The 13,222-nt window shown below is 64.2% G+C and overlaps 1 protein-coding gene across 2 annotated transcripts in view; it reads right to left on the reverse strand.

Moving 5' to 3' along the window:
* SDK1 (sidekick cell adhesion molecule 1) overlaps window positions 1-13,222 on the reverse strand; it is a 576,882-nt gene that overhangs the window by 38,717 nt on the left and 524,943 nt on the right. For both annotated transcript variants that reach the window (XM_053926257.2, XM_053926258.2), the window contains 6 exons: window positions 11,693-11,894; window positions 10,084-10,187; window positions 7,258-7,328; window positions 6,394-6,529; window positions 5,392-5,451; window positions 4,142-4,243 (listed from right to left, as the gene is read on the reverse strand). In XM_053926257.2, coding sequence (XP_053782232.1) covers window positions 4,142-4,243; window positions 5,392-5,451; window positions 6,394-6,529; window positions 7,258-7,328; window positions 10,084-10,187; window positions 11,693-11,894 — 675 coding nt within the window. The remainder of the gene's footprint in view (window positions 1-4,141; window positions 4,244-5,391; window positions 5,452-6,393; window positions 6,530-7,257; window positions 7,329-10,083; window positions 10,188-11,692; window positions 11,895-13,222) is intronic.

The raw sequence follows: 13,222 nt of genomic DNA on the forward strand, positions 1-13,222 counted from the left end.
GGACGCAGGGCAGGCCTCCTGCCCTGCCCAGAGTGCGTTCCTCAGGGGACGTCCCTCAGGGCCTGGCGGCGGTGAGCAAGTGGGCGCTCAGGGATGAGGCCTCAGTCTGCTGCCAGCGCGCAGACCAAAGCGTCTCCAAGAATGTGCCAAGGGCTTGGACTCGGGCCCTGTGTGACACGTGGGATCCCTTCCAAAGGAAGCATTAGGCACGAGGATGCTCTCCCCCCGCCTGCACTGATGGAAATGAGGCCGTTAATAACGCCATTTGTCTACCAGCTCTTCTTGGCTCCGTCCCCTAGGGAAGGCGGTGGTCCAGGTGGGGGCCGCCGGTGAGCACAGGGCCAGTCCAGCAGCGGAGATGCAGGGCTGAGCTGGGTTAGGCTCGTGTGGCCGGGACGATGGGTCCAAGGCAGAGCCGGGTCAGCCTGGGGCGGCTTTCACATCCCTACAGACACTGGGGGTCCACAAGGCATTGAGACAAAATGACAGGATGACATGTGGGTCTGGAAGGGTTCCTCGCAGGACTGGGCCCTCTGGGGTGGAGACAGTGATTCTAGGTTTCTGTGTGTCCCTGCTAGAGGGTCCCGGGGCTTCAGCTCACCCTGTGGGCTGGTCCTCGCCCCCCCCACCCCAGCAAGGGAGGCCACGTCAGGGCTGATCTCTTTCCCTCTCAGAGATCCTCGGGGCCAGGCCTGACTCTGCACCTGAGCTCAGTCCTGGGAGCACACAGAGTTCTGGGAACATCTGCTCCTGTCACTCAGGCCTTCTCCCCTCCCCGCCCAGCACCCCTGGGACAAGGGTGCTGGAGAGCGAGCTTGGCGGAGACAGCAAAGGGCCCTAGGGTTATTCAGTGATGCTGGCTCAGCCAGGGCAAGGCAGGGCAAGCGATGCACTCTTGCATGGTGTCTGCCCGCCTGCCCAGGGCTGGCCCAGCAAGGGGGCAGGAGGGACCCACTGCAGGGTCCCCATTCTGAACCCCTGGGCCAGGCTCACGGAGCGGAGCGTCCGCAGCAAGGCAGCCAACCACACGCTGTACCCCAGAGGGTGGGGAGAGCCCCCGGGGCCCTGGGCGCCAGGCTCAGCGAATCTTTGTGCCCCGCTGTTCATCTGGGGAATGGAGACAGCGATCCGCATGCAGTGGGCCCTCAACAGACGTCCACCCCAGGGCTCCCGATAGTCCTACGGTGATTCACGGCCCTGCCGACTGGCGGCACTGCGCACTCGGTGGGCCGGGAGCCTGGCCACCAGCATAGTAAGAAGCTGCCTAAGTTTTCCCGACCTCATGCCCTTGCATTCCGCTCAGAATGACCCGGAGGCCCCCGGAAGGGCCCTGCAGAGTGTGGACGGCCGCGCACTGCGTCCCGTGCATGTTTCCAAGCAGCCCCGCCTGGGCTCAGCCTGGTCCCCATGCCACGCACGGCGCAGCACGGGTCTCACTTGTCACGAGGGGGTGCTGGAGCGGCGAGTGAGCAACTGCGAGACGTCCCTCGCTCCAGCTGACAGTAGTTAAAAACGTGGAGCACTGGTTAGGAACCCGGAATCTGCACTGTACACTAAGTGTCTTGTTCTTTGAAATACAGTAGACCAGTACTTTCAAGACCCTTCTCTGTCTTCTGAAGCAACACGTACGCCCAAAGCAACCCAAACAGCACCGACAGCAACGGGATGATCACAAACACCGAATCTAAGTGTCTGCCTGTCTTCCCTTTGCCATGAAAGGTGTGCCAGGGGCCAAAGGTCAGGACATCCGGCTGCTGACCCAGACTCTTGGGCGCACTGCCGGCTCCCTTTCCAGGCCCGGTGTCCAATGCGCCCCCAAGACGGGCGTGGCCGAGGTGTGGGGCAGGGACACCACGTGGACTGGGAGCAATGACCCCAGGAGGCCACATACGGGACCTGAACCAAGAAAACGACCGGATCCAGCCAGGTCCCCGGGGACGAGGCATGACTGGAATGATGACGTCGGGACTTTGGTTTGAAAGTTAATACACTTTCCATCAAAATCCCAACATAATTTTCTTTTTTTGAGAACTTTCCAAAATGATTGGAAAGGTCCTAGCGTGGCTGAGGAATTTTGGGAAAGAAGGAGAACAGGGCGAGCGCCACCAAGTACGGAAACGTGTGAGGCGGCGAAACGAACGCTGGGCTGGGGCGGCGCCGGGCGGCCCCTGTGCACCTGACCTAGACCCTCACAGGAATCAATCAGCAGACGGTACGGGGGGCGGGAACCTCCTCTGGCAACAAAGGGGCCGTTTAGGAGCTCACCGCATTCCGGCACCAGCACGAATCCCAGGTGGATGAAAGGGTTTAGTGGGAGAACGAGCCCCTGAGAACTCAGGAGCCAACCTAGGGGCGTATTTGCAGGCTTCTCCTGGGCAGCGGAGGTGCTGCAGGGCGGAGGTTCGACCGCCCAGCGATTAACCACGATCAAGGTAGCCACGCGCGACAGGGAGGGAGACTTTGCCGCAGACGCGGCGGCCGGACGCGCCGCCCTTCCTGTACAAGTAGCTCTCAGAACCAACCCGGACGCCCCAGGGCCCCAGAACAGATCCGCCGTGGACAACCGTGGGCATGTAGCCACGGGCTGGTCATTTGGGGCCCACAGAGTAAAGCGACAACAGCACACGTGCCCACCAAACGGGGGGAGACTTAAAAGTGGGAGGACAGAGGATGCGTCACGAGACCGCGCTCTGGTCCCGGCTGCACAGAGCGTCACGCAGTCTGAGTGCTGGGAGGTGTGAAACGTCTGTCCTGAGGGAAGCGCCGGGGGAGCGGTCAAGGACTCGCCACGCTGCTCGTAGCCGCCTCAAACGCAGCCGCAGCGAGGCCCGGCCCGGGCGAGGGCAGAGTGGTGCCGGGAAACCCATGCCAGTTTGCAGGGCTCGCGCAGCACCCCTGTCCCCACGGCACGAGGACGCGGTGGGAGCCACGCCGGCACACAGCCGGGGCCATGTCTCCTGCCCACTGAGCGGAGCCGGGTAAGTGACGTGTCCTCTGGGCCTTGCTGTCCTCATCAACAGCGCCCGTGGGTGACAACGCAGATGCTGCACCGAGCCACCCTCCCTGAACGCCACGCAGCCTGAGCTGGCCTGGGTCCCCTCAGTCCCACCCGCTGAGAGAGAGGGATTCTCCTCCTCGCCTCAGCCCCACCCGCCGCAGGGCTGGCACCCGGTCCCCACGGCTGCCCTCTGGCCTGTCCCACAGGGGCTCTGAGCTGCTATTTGCAGGTCATCAAAGGTGTCCTGAGCCCAAGACGAGGGACATTTCGAGATGAGTGCCACAGTCCAGGGAGGGGACAGACACATAGCGACAGGACTGTCCCCTCTGATGACGACACGCAGACATCTTCACAAGGATCCAGGCACTGAGGAAGGAATCGAACCCGGCCTGGAGGGAGGGTCAGACAGAGCTTCCCCGAGGAGGAGCCCGTGGGCCATGTCCCCGGTGTCCCTGGAAGCACGGGGCAGGAGGCCGGCGCCGCCCAGGCCCCAGGTGTCTCCTGTCCGAGCCAGACCCTCGGGCAGCCTCTCCAAATTGCACTGGCCACCCGAGGGGCTTCTGCACACTGGCCCCACTGCCGAGCCCCCTCCTCCCGCAAGCCTGGGCCTCTGTCCTGTGGGGGAACTGCAGTCACCCGGCCTGGAGTGCCACCTTCCTGGTGCTGCTCCTGCAGATCTGAACAATGTGCAGGCCAGCGACCACAGCTGTCAGCTGAGGGCAGTGCGACACTGTGCGGCGGGGGGCACTGAGACCAGGACATCTCACAGTGAGTCAGCCCAGCTGAAGGGACGGTCCTTGAAGCACACTCAGGGACATGTCCCCTCTAAAAGGGGTAGAAAGTGTGACCACGTGGCTTTCTGAGACCTGAGTCAGGCTGAGGGGGGCACTGCCGAGGCCCAGCCAGGGATGCTGGTGACAAGTACACATGTCCTCCCTGCCGATGTGAGGCTCCCCCAGCTGGACCCCCGTAGAGGCCATGGCATCACTCCACACATCACGACCTTGGTCACCTGACTGCTCCCTCCAGCCCTCCGGCCGCCACAGCCCTCAGCCGAGCCTGGGACCCACTCGCCTCCACTGCCACCAGCAACGGGGGACACTGTTGTGTCCTCGGGGTGGGGGCGGGGACACTGGGGCTTACCGGCCTCGCCGACAAACACCTCCACGGGCACCGTGGCTGGGCTCTCGCCGATGATGTTGTAGGCTGTCAGGGCCACCTCGTAGCGCCGGTATTTCTTCAGATCTGCAAGGTGGACGGGGACGGGTCAGCCGGCCTGGAGCCCCTCCCCCCAGGAGGCTCCTGCCTGCACCGCATGGGGCAGATGGGTGTCCCTGAGGAGCCCCAGCATCGGTGGGCCTTGCTTCCACCGAGGAGATGTGTGTGCTGGGTAGTGACAGCCCTCCGCCCTGCACAGCCTGTCTGGCGCACCCTGGCATTTAAACACGTGGGTGTGCGAGCCGACTCCACTGTGTCCTCACGGAAGGACAGTGTGCGTGAGGCCACATGCTCAGAATTACGCAGGCAGGGCCAAGCGTGAGTGACCTGTGGGAGTGGCTGTCCTGTCACCGAGCCTTTGGGAGGGTGCCCCACTGGCCGGCACTGCTTCCTCAGAGCTGGCTTTCCTGAGCCCTCTGTGCACGTCCGGTCCCCGGGGCAACCGGGTGAATAGGGACATGCCAGGCCTGCACTGGTGGCTCCAGCGAACTCCTCGCTCAGCATAGGTTCAGTGAATGGGACACCACCCCCCCACTGTCACTCAGAGATGTCCCCAAGGTCCTGCCATGTGGCCGAGTGGGACCTGGCCTGCCAGCCCTCATCGCAGCTGGAGTGTGTGGCCCTGCAGAGAACCCCCTACCCCTGCGTGGCTCTGGGACCACAGTGGCCTGGCTGGCCTCAGCCCTGGGGCTTGCAGTGCTGAGTGCCCAGAAGAAGGGACTGTGGCGTCCATGGAGACACACCAGAATGGCCGAGGACAAGCTGCCTGGGCTGGGCCACCCCTCTCGCCCCTCATCACTCACGACCGAAAAGCCTGCAGTGAGAGCCGGCCAGGCGCCCTCACCCCTGGGGCCTGCACGGGACCCTCTGAGCTGCCGGGAGACCACTGTGTCATGGGACGGACGAGGGCTCGGCGGGTGAGCAGTGGGGGTGGGGGTGAGTGAGCAGACAGGTGGGTGAGGGGACAGAGAGGAGCAGCGAGGAGATTTTGCTCAATCCGACTCCGTCCCAAATCGAACACCAGCTGGTCAATAGTCCCCCTCCCCAGCCTCTTTCTGGAAGGTTCCTCTGCTGCCTGCCCATGGTTTGGTGTATGGATAAGCAGTGTTTGAGGGGTTCCGTAAATTGCAGCCACTGAGCCCAGCTGGTGCTGGCTGGGGGTGGCGCGCACTTACGCATTAACTCGTACGTGGTCACCGCGGAGCTGCTGTTCACGGTCTTGAAGCTGCCGTGGGCTGCGAGGGGGAGCAAGGCAGAAAGGCGGTCAGCGTGCGGGAAGCACTGCAGGAACGGGGCCCCCTGCACCGTGCCCTCTGCTGCCGCGAGACTGCACCTGCTCCCGAAGCGGCCGGGCCCCCTGCCGGAGACGGGTGGGCCTGGTGCTCAGCCTCTGGGGACCAGGTACACTGGCCCCGGGACACCCTGGGTCTTTAATCCATCGCTGTGTTTGCTGCCAGGCCCAGAGAGATGTCTGGCTGTCAGCAAGGATGCTGGGGACGTGGGAGACTGAGAGCCCTTCCTGCATGTCTGCGCCCCAGGATGGGAAGGGCCGAGTGCAAACTCGAGGCGTTGCCTGTCTGCCTGACTGTGAGACCTCCAGGTGTGGCCGGGTGTGGCAAAGGCCCAGCAGAGCGTGGTGAGCAAGTGAGGTGGCAGAGCGAGGGACAACTGCAGAGCGAGTCTCCACAGCCACAACCTGCCTGCCCAGGAGCTGCCTCGATGGCAGGGCTGTGAGAGCCAGGCCAGGGTCCTGGAGGAGGGCCCTGCGCTGTGCCTGTGGTGGAGACTTGCTCCAGTTGTGGGGGGCACGTGGTCCCTGTGGGCCTGGCTGCTCCTCCCTCAGGACGCAGTCCCCAGGCGCTCCTGGGCCCTGGCCCCGAGCCCCTCCCCCTCCCCGCCTCCCCACCATTTAGTTTTAGGGAGGAGACACCCCCCACCAGGGACTCCTGGCCCCTCACATCCTCAGCGAAGTCCTTCCACCCTGACAACCCCACGACCTCCCCCGACCCCCATGGGGCGGAGGCCCCAGAGCCAGGAGTTTCCTGTTCGCTACCACTGGGCTGCGCACCCTGGGCTGCCGCCTCAAGCAGATGCTGCATGTTCCTCGGGGATCCCTCTGCCGCCCTGGTGGCCAGCGAGGCCCCTGTGCCAGGAGGAGGGGACGGCGGCGGGCTCACCTGGGAGCTCGGTGCGCAGCGCCGAGGGGGTTCTGAGCGTCTTGGGCGCGGCGGCCGAGGCAGCGTCAGACTCCAGCTCCCGGTAGTAGATCCTGTAGCCCTGGAGCAGCCCGTTCAAGCTCTCGTCCCGTGGGGGCTGCAAGGAGAGGGCCACGTCGCCAGGTCTCACAGCCAGCCGCCCGGGGGACGTAGCTCCTTCACACAGACGGCTCCCACGTGTTTACCAGGAAAGCGGGGCAGGGCCCCTGGCCGCAGGGCCAGGCTGTGCAGCCTTCGCCTGGAGCCCAGGGGTTTGGGCTGGGGGGTGTGGGTGTCTCACCCACCTCCAGCTGTCCTCGAATGAGCCCAGGGGATGTGGCCTGGGTGACACGCGGTCAAGGAAACTGCCCGGTCTGGTGAACCCAGAGCTCTAAGGGAACCGGGGAGTGGCTGAGCTCTGCAGGATCCGCTGGCTGCCCCCGCCCACCAGCCCCGTGCCTCCAGTCCCTGGACCCCGGGCTGCAGCTGCCTCTCTCGAAACCCACAAGGGAAGAGCCCTTTGTGACTGGGAACCTGCAGAGGCTCCCAGGGCTCGTGCTCTCCCTTTATTGGGCAGCCGATGGAGATTCGTGCCCCTGTGCTGGGCTGTGCACCCCGGGAGCCAGGGCTGCCCCAGGGAACCCTGTGCCCCAGGGCAATGATGGTGAGAGGCCTCCGGCTTCCTGTCTGGGATTGGAGCTGACTTGGAGAGAAGGGAGGGGCCGCTGGGCAGATCAGAGGTTGCGGCTGGGTCTCTCTAGGCTCCAGCCCAGCACTGTCCCGAGTTACCATTGCAGCTTCCCTCACATGGTGTTTCCGAGACCCCATGGGGCCCCAGGCCCTTACCTGCCACTGGACCAAGACAGAGGACGTGGTGTGGGGCGTCACTGAGACACAAGTTGGAGGCTCCCCTGGAACTGAAATCCAAGGCAGGAGAACCAGGATTAGCGGGTCTGTGGGTACCTGCCCTCTGAGCTTGGGAAGCTGACGAGCCACCCCTGGCTCCCTCTCTTCCCTGTGAGTGCCCTTCTCCCACCGGTGCGGCCTGTGCCAGGAGAGAAGGGACCCCGTGCTGAAGTGTGGCCACATCCCCACAGACAGACCCATGCTGAGGCGCCAAAGGAGTGTGCGCCTCTCCACTGGGGGCCACATACACCAGCGGGGGGTGCGGGAGCCCTGCCTGCAGAGCCTTCCTGAGCCCCAGGCCCCTCAGGGGCCCACGCCTACCCTGCCCCCACCGCAGCAGGGGCATCGGTTCCTTTCTGAGGGACTAGGTTCTGAGCGGGACCAGCGACCAGGCCGGGGCACAGCGCCCTCGGCTTTAAGCCCTGATGGGGCTGCACGGAAGGCGGCTGGCGTGGTGGCTGAGGGGCAGCACGTCCGACATCCACGGAGGCCCTGCTCTGCTCTCCGGTGGGCTGGGGTCCACCTGGCCTCTGCCTGTGGCCGCGCCCTGCGCCCTGGAAATGGAACCCCCCCAGTTCTGTCAGGTGCCTGCCCTCCCCATGGCCCCCGACCCTGAACTGACCCTATTATGGCTCCTGCACGGAGAGGTCCTGAGACCGGACCCAGCACCATCCCAGTTCCTCATGGGTGGAAAGGCCCGGGGAGCTGTCCTTGCCCCGGCTCTCCGGGGTGCCTGGCGCCCCACTGCCCTCATCACACAGGACGGGGCCCTGGGCCACCTGCTCCGTGAGTCCCCTCCGGGCCCCCTCCCGCCACCCAAGTCATGCCTGCGTGGCCCCCACCTCCAGTCCTGCGTCCTGCCTTAGGGACAGTGCTGCAGCCTGGGCCCTGGACCTCCCGCGGGTCCAGCTCTAGTTAGTGGCGAACACTTAGCCAGCCTTCCTGACTCCGCGGCCTAAGCGCGGGAGCAAGAAAATGGTTTTCGGCAAATGAGGGGAATCGGGGTTTGGCACCCCAAATATGCCTTTCAGGAATATGGTTAGTTTTTAAGAAATGAAAGACACAGGAGAGCCTTTCCCTCCCCCTTCCGTGCCTGAAGGAATTCAGAGACCTGCCTGAGGGGGGCAGTCTGAGTGTGGCAGCTCAGAGGGGTCCACGCAGCCCATCCATGCGTCCCCTGCGCCCCACTGCGCCTGGTGGCCTTGCACATTTGCTCCTTCTCACTGGCCTGCGTCCCTGTTGAAGTCCCGCAGCCCAGAGCCCTGCCCCCTCTCCTTAGTCCGGAGCGGCCCGTGAAGCTCACAGCCGGCGTGGCCCTGGTTTGGTTTCCTCCTGATCACCTGCCTCACGTCAGCCTGCATTTGAGGCCGGCAAGGAGAACTCAGGGGGTGGAAGGAAAATTATTTATCCTCCCCACACAAAGCGTGCGGACGCTCACAGGGCCGCCTCCCCCCAACACAGGGCTCCCCTGCGCCTGGAGTCAGTCCCTGCCTGTCAACCTCAGCGAAGGCTGGACAATCCAATGCAAATCCCATGCAAATCCCATGCAAATCTCCTGCAAAGAGGCCCGCAATCTCAGAAAGCGGAGATAACAAGATCCGTGCAGCAGCGGGAGTGATTTGAATGTCAAAGCGTTAGGAGAGGCCTTTGGGAGTCCTGAGCGGCAGTTCTGACCCCCCTGGGTGAGCTGCTCCCAGGACGCCCCCCAAACAGGCCGCAGAGCGGCTGGCTGCACCTGTTCCTTTCTTTGAGAGTCAGTGCGTTATTCCGATTGTTTCTGCTGTTGTTTCAGGTGTAACATTAGAATGGGAGCCGCGAGAGACAGCCCCGGCTCCTCGAGGGGTCAGTCCTCCGTCCCCCTGGCTCCTTCAGAGCATGGCCAGGGCGCCCTCCCGAGAGCAGGGACGATGGGGCCAGGAGCGCCCTGCTCTGCGGCAGGATGCTGTCTGCGTGGGCTGAGAAGCTCAAGGCCCCCGAGGCCTCGGGCTGGAGAAGCGAGGCCCCCAGATGACAAGAAGAGAAGAACGAAGATGTGAGGCACCCGGGAGAGCGGCTGGAGATTGGTCTGTTTGCAAATGGATCCCTGGTGCGCCCGGTGGAGGAGACGTGGGCGGGGGCGTGGGGGGGTTATTACAAAGTGCTGTGGGCGAGCTAAGGGAGCGGGTTTGCCGTCGGGGTCTGTGCCGCTAGGGCAATCCTTCTCGCCCCGAAAGCCAGCCTGTTAGCGCGAGGCGTGTTGGAGGATGCCCCCGCCCCTGCATTCACCAGGGGGCATCGTTCCTCAGAGTCCCGGAGGACCTGCAGGCCCCACTCTGAGCGGGATGGAGTGGGTGAAAGCCGCCGAGAGCCTGTGGGGGGGGGTCACTTCCATCACTGCTTACGCTCCTGGAGATCGGCCAGTCTGGGAAGGCTGCTGAATGAGAACACGGGGACACCTCTCCAAACCCAGCTACCCGGTGACATTCATTTTTAATGACGCTATAAATTATTCAGTGTCTGCGACGCTAATGGGTCATAGGGGTCTGGAAGCCAATCAAAGACACTTCCTCCCTCTTGGAAGCCCTTCAAGTCTTCCCAGGCCGTGGGATGCCCAGGAGTGCACCGCGCCAGCCGTCACTAATGGACTCCCGCTGCTCCCCCTGGTTCCTCAAGGGACCCCTCCCTGGCTCAAAGTGGGGCCTCTCTCTAGGAGCCAGAGATCAAGTCCAAGGGCAGCAGCCAGGAAGTGGCCGTGTCTGTCCGCCTGCCTGGTCCCCGCACACTCACCGTCCTGTAGTGTGGTCACCGCTTCTGTCTCTGCGCTGAAGTCGCTGTCCCCAATGTCATTGGTGGCCTTCAGGCGCAGCTTATAGGAGGTGAAGGGCCTCAGCCTGAATAGGACACCGAAGAGACCAGTGACCGCCGGGGGACCTCCGGCCCCCCAGCCCGCCCCGAGCTCCTGGGGCGGTCCTGCCCGTGAGCCCTGGCTGGCTGGCCTCAGGGAGAGGATGTCCTGGGGGTGAGACAGGCTCCAGCGGCTCCCAGAACCGTCTGGGCGAAGCCCCACTGGCCCCGCACTGACTTGCTGGCCTGCGGGAGGGCTCCCAGAGCACAGGGAGAGCAGCACACCCTGGTTTGGCTCCGGGAGGAACCAGCACCTCCTGTAACTGGAGACTCTGGGTAGCCGGTCCTGCTTCTGCTCTGAGGAGCCAGAGGCTTCTAGGGGCCGGTTACACCAGAACCCGGTCTGGTCCAGAGTGTGGAGGAGGGCCGCCTCGCTTCCCATGGAGCGCTCCCTGGTGGGGGCCGTGCCGGCCCACCCCTCATCCCTCCCGTGGACTGAACCCGACGCAGTGCCAAGTGCCTGGCAAGCGTTGCCCCGTTAACCCACACGGCAGCTCTGTGGGGCTGCACCGCTACTGTTCCCGGTTTGTGGGTGAGGGGGTGCAGGCCCAGTGACGTGCCCCGCCCACTGCCTGGATGGCCACTGGCTTGGCTGGGATTGGAAGGGGGGCCGATCTTGAAGCCAGGTTTGCCGTCCACTTCATGTAAGACCGGGATGATGTCCACTGTCCCTATGGAACACGCCCCCTGAGGCACTGCGGGGCGTCACCGCCTCACGCCAGCCCCCGCCCCCCACTCAACAGGAGCATGTCTCTGCAGGCTTCTGGGAGAAATCCTTTATTAAGTTAAAACAAACAAATAGCTCCCCATCTGCTCCCAGCTTCCCAGAAGTCCTTCGATCTAATTTTGGTGAGAACCACAGGCGCCTTCTCCTGTGAGCTGCACCTCACCCGCTGGGCCCCCGCGTGTGCACCAGACGGCAGTGCCGCGAGGCCGGGAGGCAGCGGGCGCAGGGGTCTAGCTCCTGGTCGCCCTGGGCTGACAGGAGCCCCGAGTGGCGCAGCTGTTGTTCGGTGACCTTGGGGGGAGCACTCGGGAGAGGGCCGGGCACAGAGGGAGGGCTCGAGTGGTGTTTGCCGTTAGCGCGACCGTGACCTTAGGATGGGCATGGAGGGGGGAAGCAGATGCCGCCCCCGCCGGCTGTCGGTCTCCCCTCCTGTAGCACAGGTCTCATCAATTGTCTGTCTCCTTGGCGACCGCATTCTCTCCAGACTCGGGACTCCACCAGCACAGGGACCAGGTGCCTGCCCTCCCCCCCACCCTCCCACCATGTCTAAGGAACGGAGTGAGTGGTGGGCCGTCTACTGTGTCTCTACCAGGTCACTAAACGGCGACGCCCTGAGGTGAACCCCGTCTGTCCTGCTGACTGGGACAGAGAGCACGGAGAGCAGATGTCTCTCCAGGACTGACACCTGCAGCTGGGCCCCCTGCCCGACACCAGTGCCCTCCCAGCTCTGCCTCTGGGGGGCCAGGGCTTCCCGGCTGCCTGTACCTTTCGACCACACAGGCCATGGCCTCATGGCTGACGGACGAGGAGTAGGTCTGCCACTGGCCCGCAGGCAGCTCTCGAACCTGCACGGTGAAGTAGCGGATGGGGGAGGCCCCATCGCTGCCTGGGACCCACTGGAGGCGGAGGCTTCGGGCGGTCACTTCTGCCTGGGGCACCAGGAGCTCCCGGGGAGGCGCCGGCCGCTCTGCAACCAAAGGATGACAGACCAGGGGCACGTGAGAGGCTGCTCTCCTGGGAAAGGCCCCCCTGGAACTGCTGTGGGCACTGCTGACACCCACGGGTGTGCCGTGTGGACCAGACGATGGGAGGGTGACCCCGGGTCTCATGGGGGTGTGATGTTCTCTGGCAACCACGTGGGGCGATGTGCCCCAGCTCGGACCCGACTGGAGATCTGAATGCTCCGCCCTTGGAGCAGACAGACAGACAGACCGACCGTGACGAACCGACTAACACGCACCCCCCACTTCCAGCCCACCCGGTACAGTGTCCCTGAGTGGTGCAGGGGCTCCCAGAGGCCTCAGGCCCTTGTGGACTGATTCCGGGTTCCTCCTTCCTGACTTTGGGCTCAGTGTGCCTTCCACAGCCACTTCCCCTCCCTGCAAGTCCACCTGAGCTGGGCCGGCGCCAGCGTGGAGCTCAGTTCTGCCCTGGGGGCGGGGCCTGTGGTGGCTCTGGTCTCTGTCCCACGGTGGGGGGTGCAGGGGCACGGAGTATGGATCGGTAGCTTGCCCCGTGACTCCTCACCCCGTCGATTCCAATAGGGAAACTCCACGGGGAGAAATAATTGTTTAATTGGTTATCATGACGGCTATTGATTGTGATTAGGATGTGTGGTGCGTAATGATGTAGCAATTGATTGCCATGGCGGCGGGCGGGAGGGCTCTTCGATCTAACACAGTCAGCATTCTGCTCCCCCGCAGAGGCCCGGGCGCCTCCCTCCCCAACACGCTGGCGACTAACAAAGTGCCTTGGGCTCCCTCTCGCCGCCCACAGGACAGGACCTGGGGCCCTGGAGGGGTGGGGGATGAGGGCTGGGGTGGCGTGGGGGGTGGGGGTGCGGCGCGGCGAGACGTGCAGGGTGCGGCGCAGCCCCATCGCCGTCAGCAGTGGCCCTGCTGCGGAGCCGATGCCTCATAAAGGGTGTCTGTGTTAATACTTCCACTGGGATTGAATCTCAGTCACATCACACCTTTAGCAAACCTGTCTCTGCCTCCACTTTAGAAAGTGCCAAATACCCTGGGGGAGCTGGATGAATTTCCAGCAAGAAAGCAACAGCACAGCCGGTGCTCTGGGCCCTCGGGGGAGGATCAGGCCCCGCTGCCTGCGGACACTGGACACACCGGTCCTGGGGACCCGCGCTGGGCGCCCGGCTCCATCACAGCTGAGCCTGAGCTCCTTCCTCCGCCCGGGGACGCCAGAAGGGCAGGAGGGCCAGCTCAGAGGGCGCGCTGAGGCCCCAGCGCACAGGTGCTCGGCTCACCCACAGGAGGAGCGAATGCGATGCTTGGGGAG

The sequence above is a fragment of the Desmodus rotundus genome, chromosome 6, assembly GCF_022682495.2.
Source record: "Desmodus rotundus isolate HL8 chromosome 6, HLdesRot8A.1, whole genome shotgun sequence".
Lineage (NCBI taxonomy): Eukaryota > Metazoa > Chordata > Mammalia > Chiroptera > Phyllostomidae > Desmodus > Desmodus rotundus.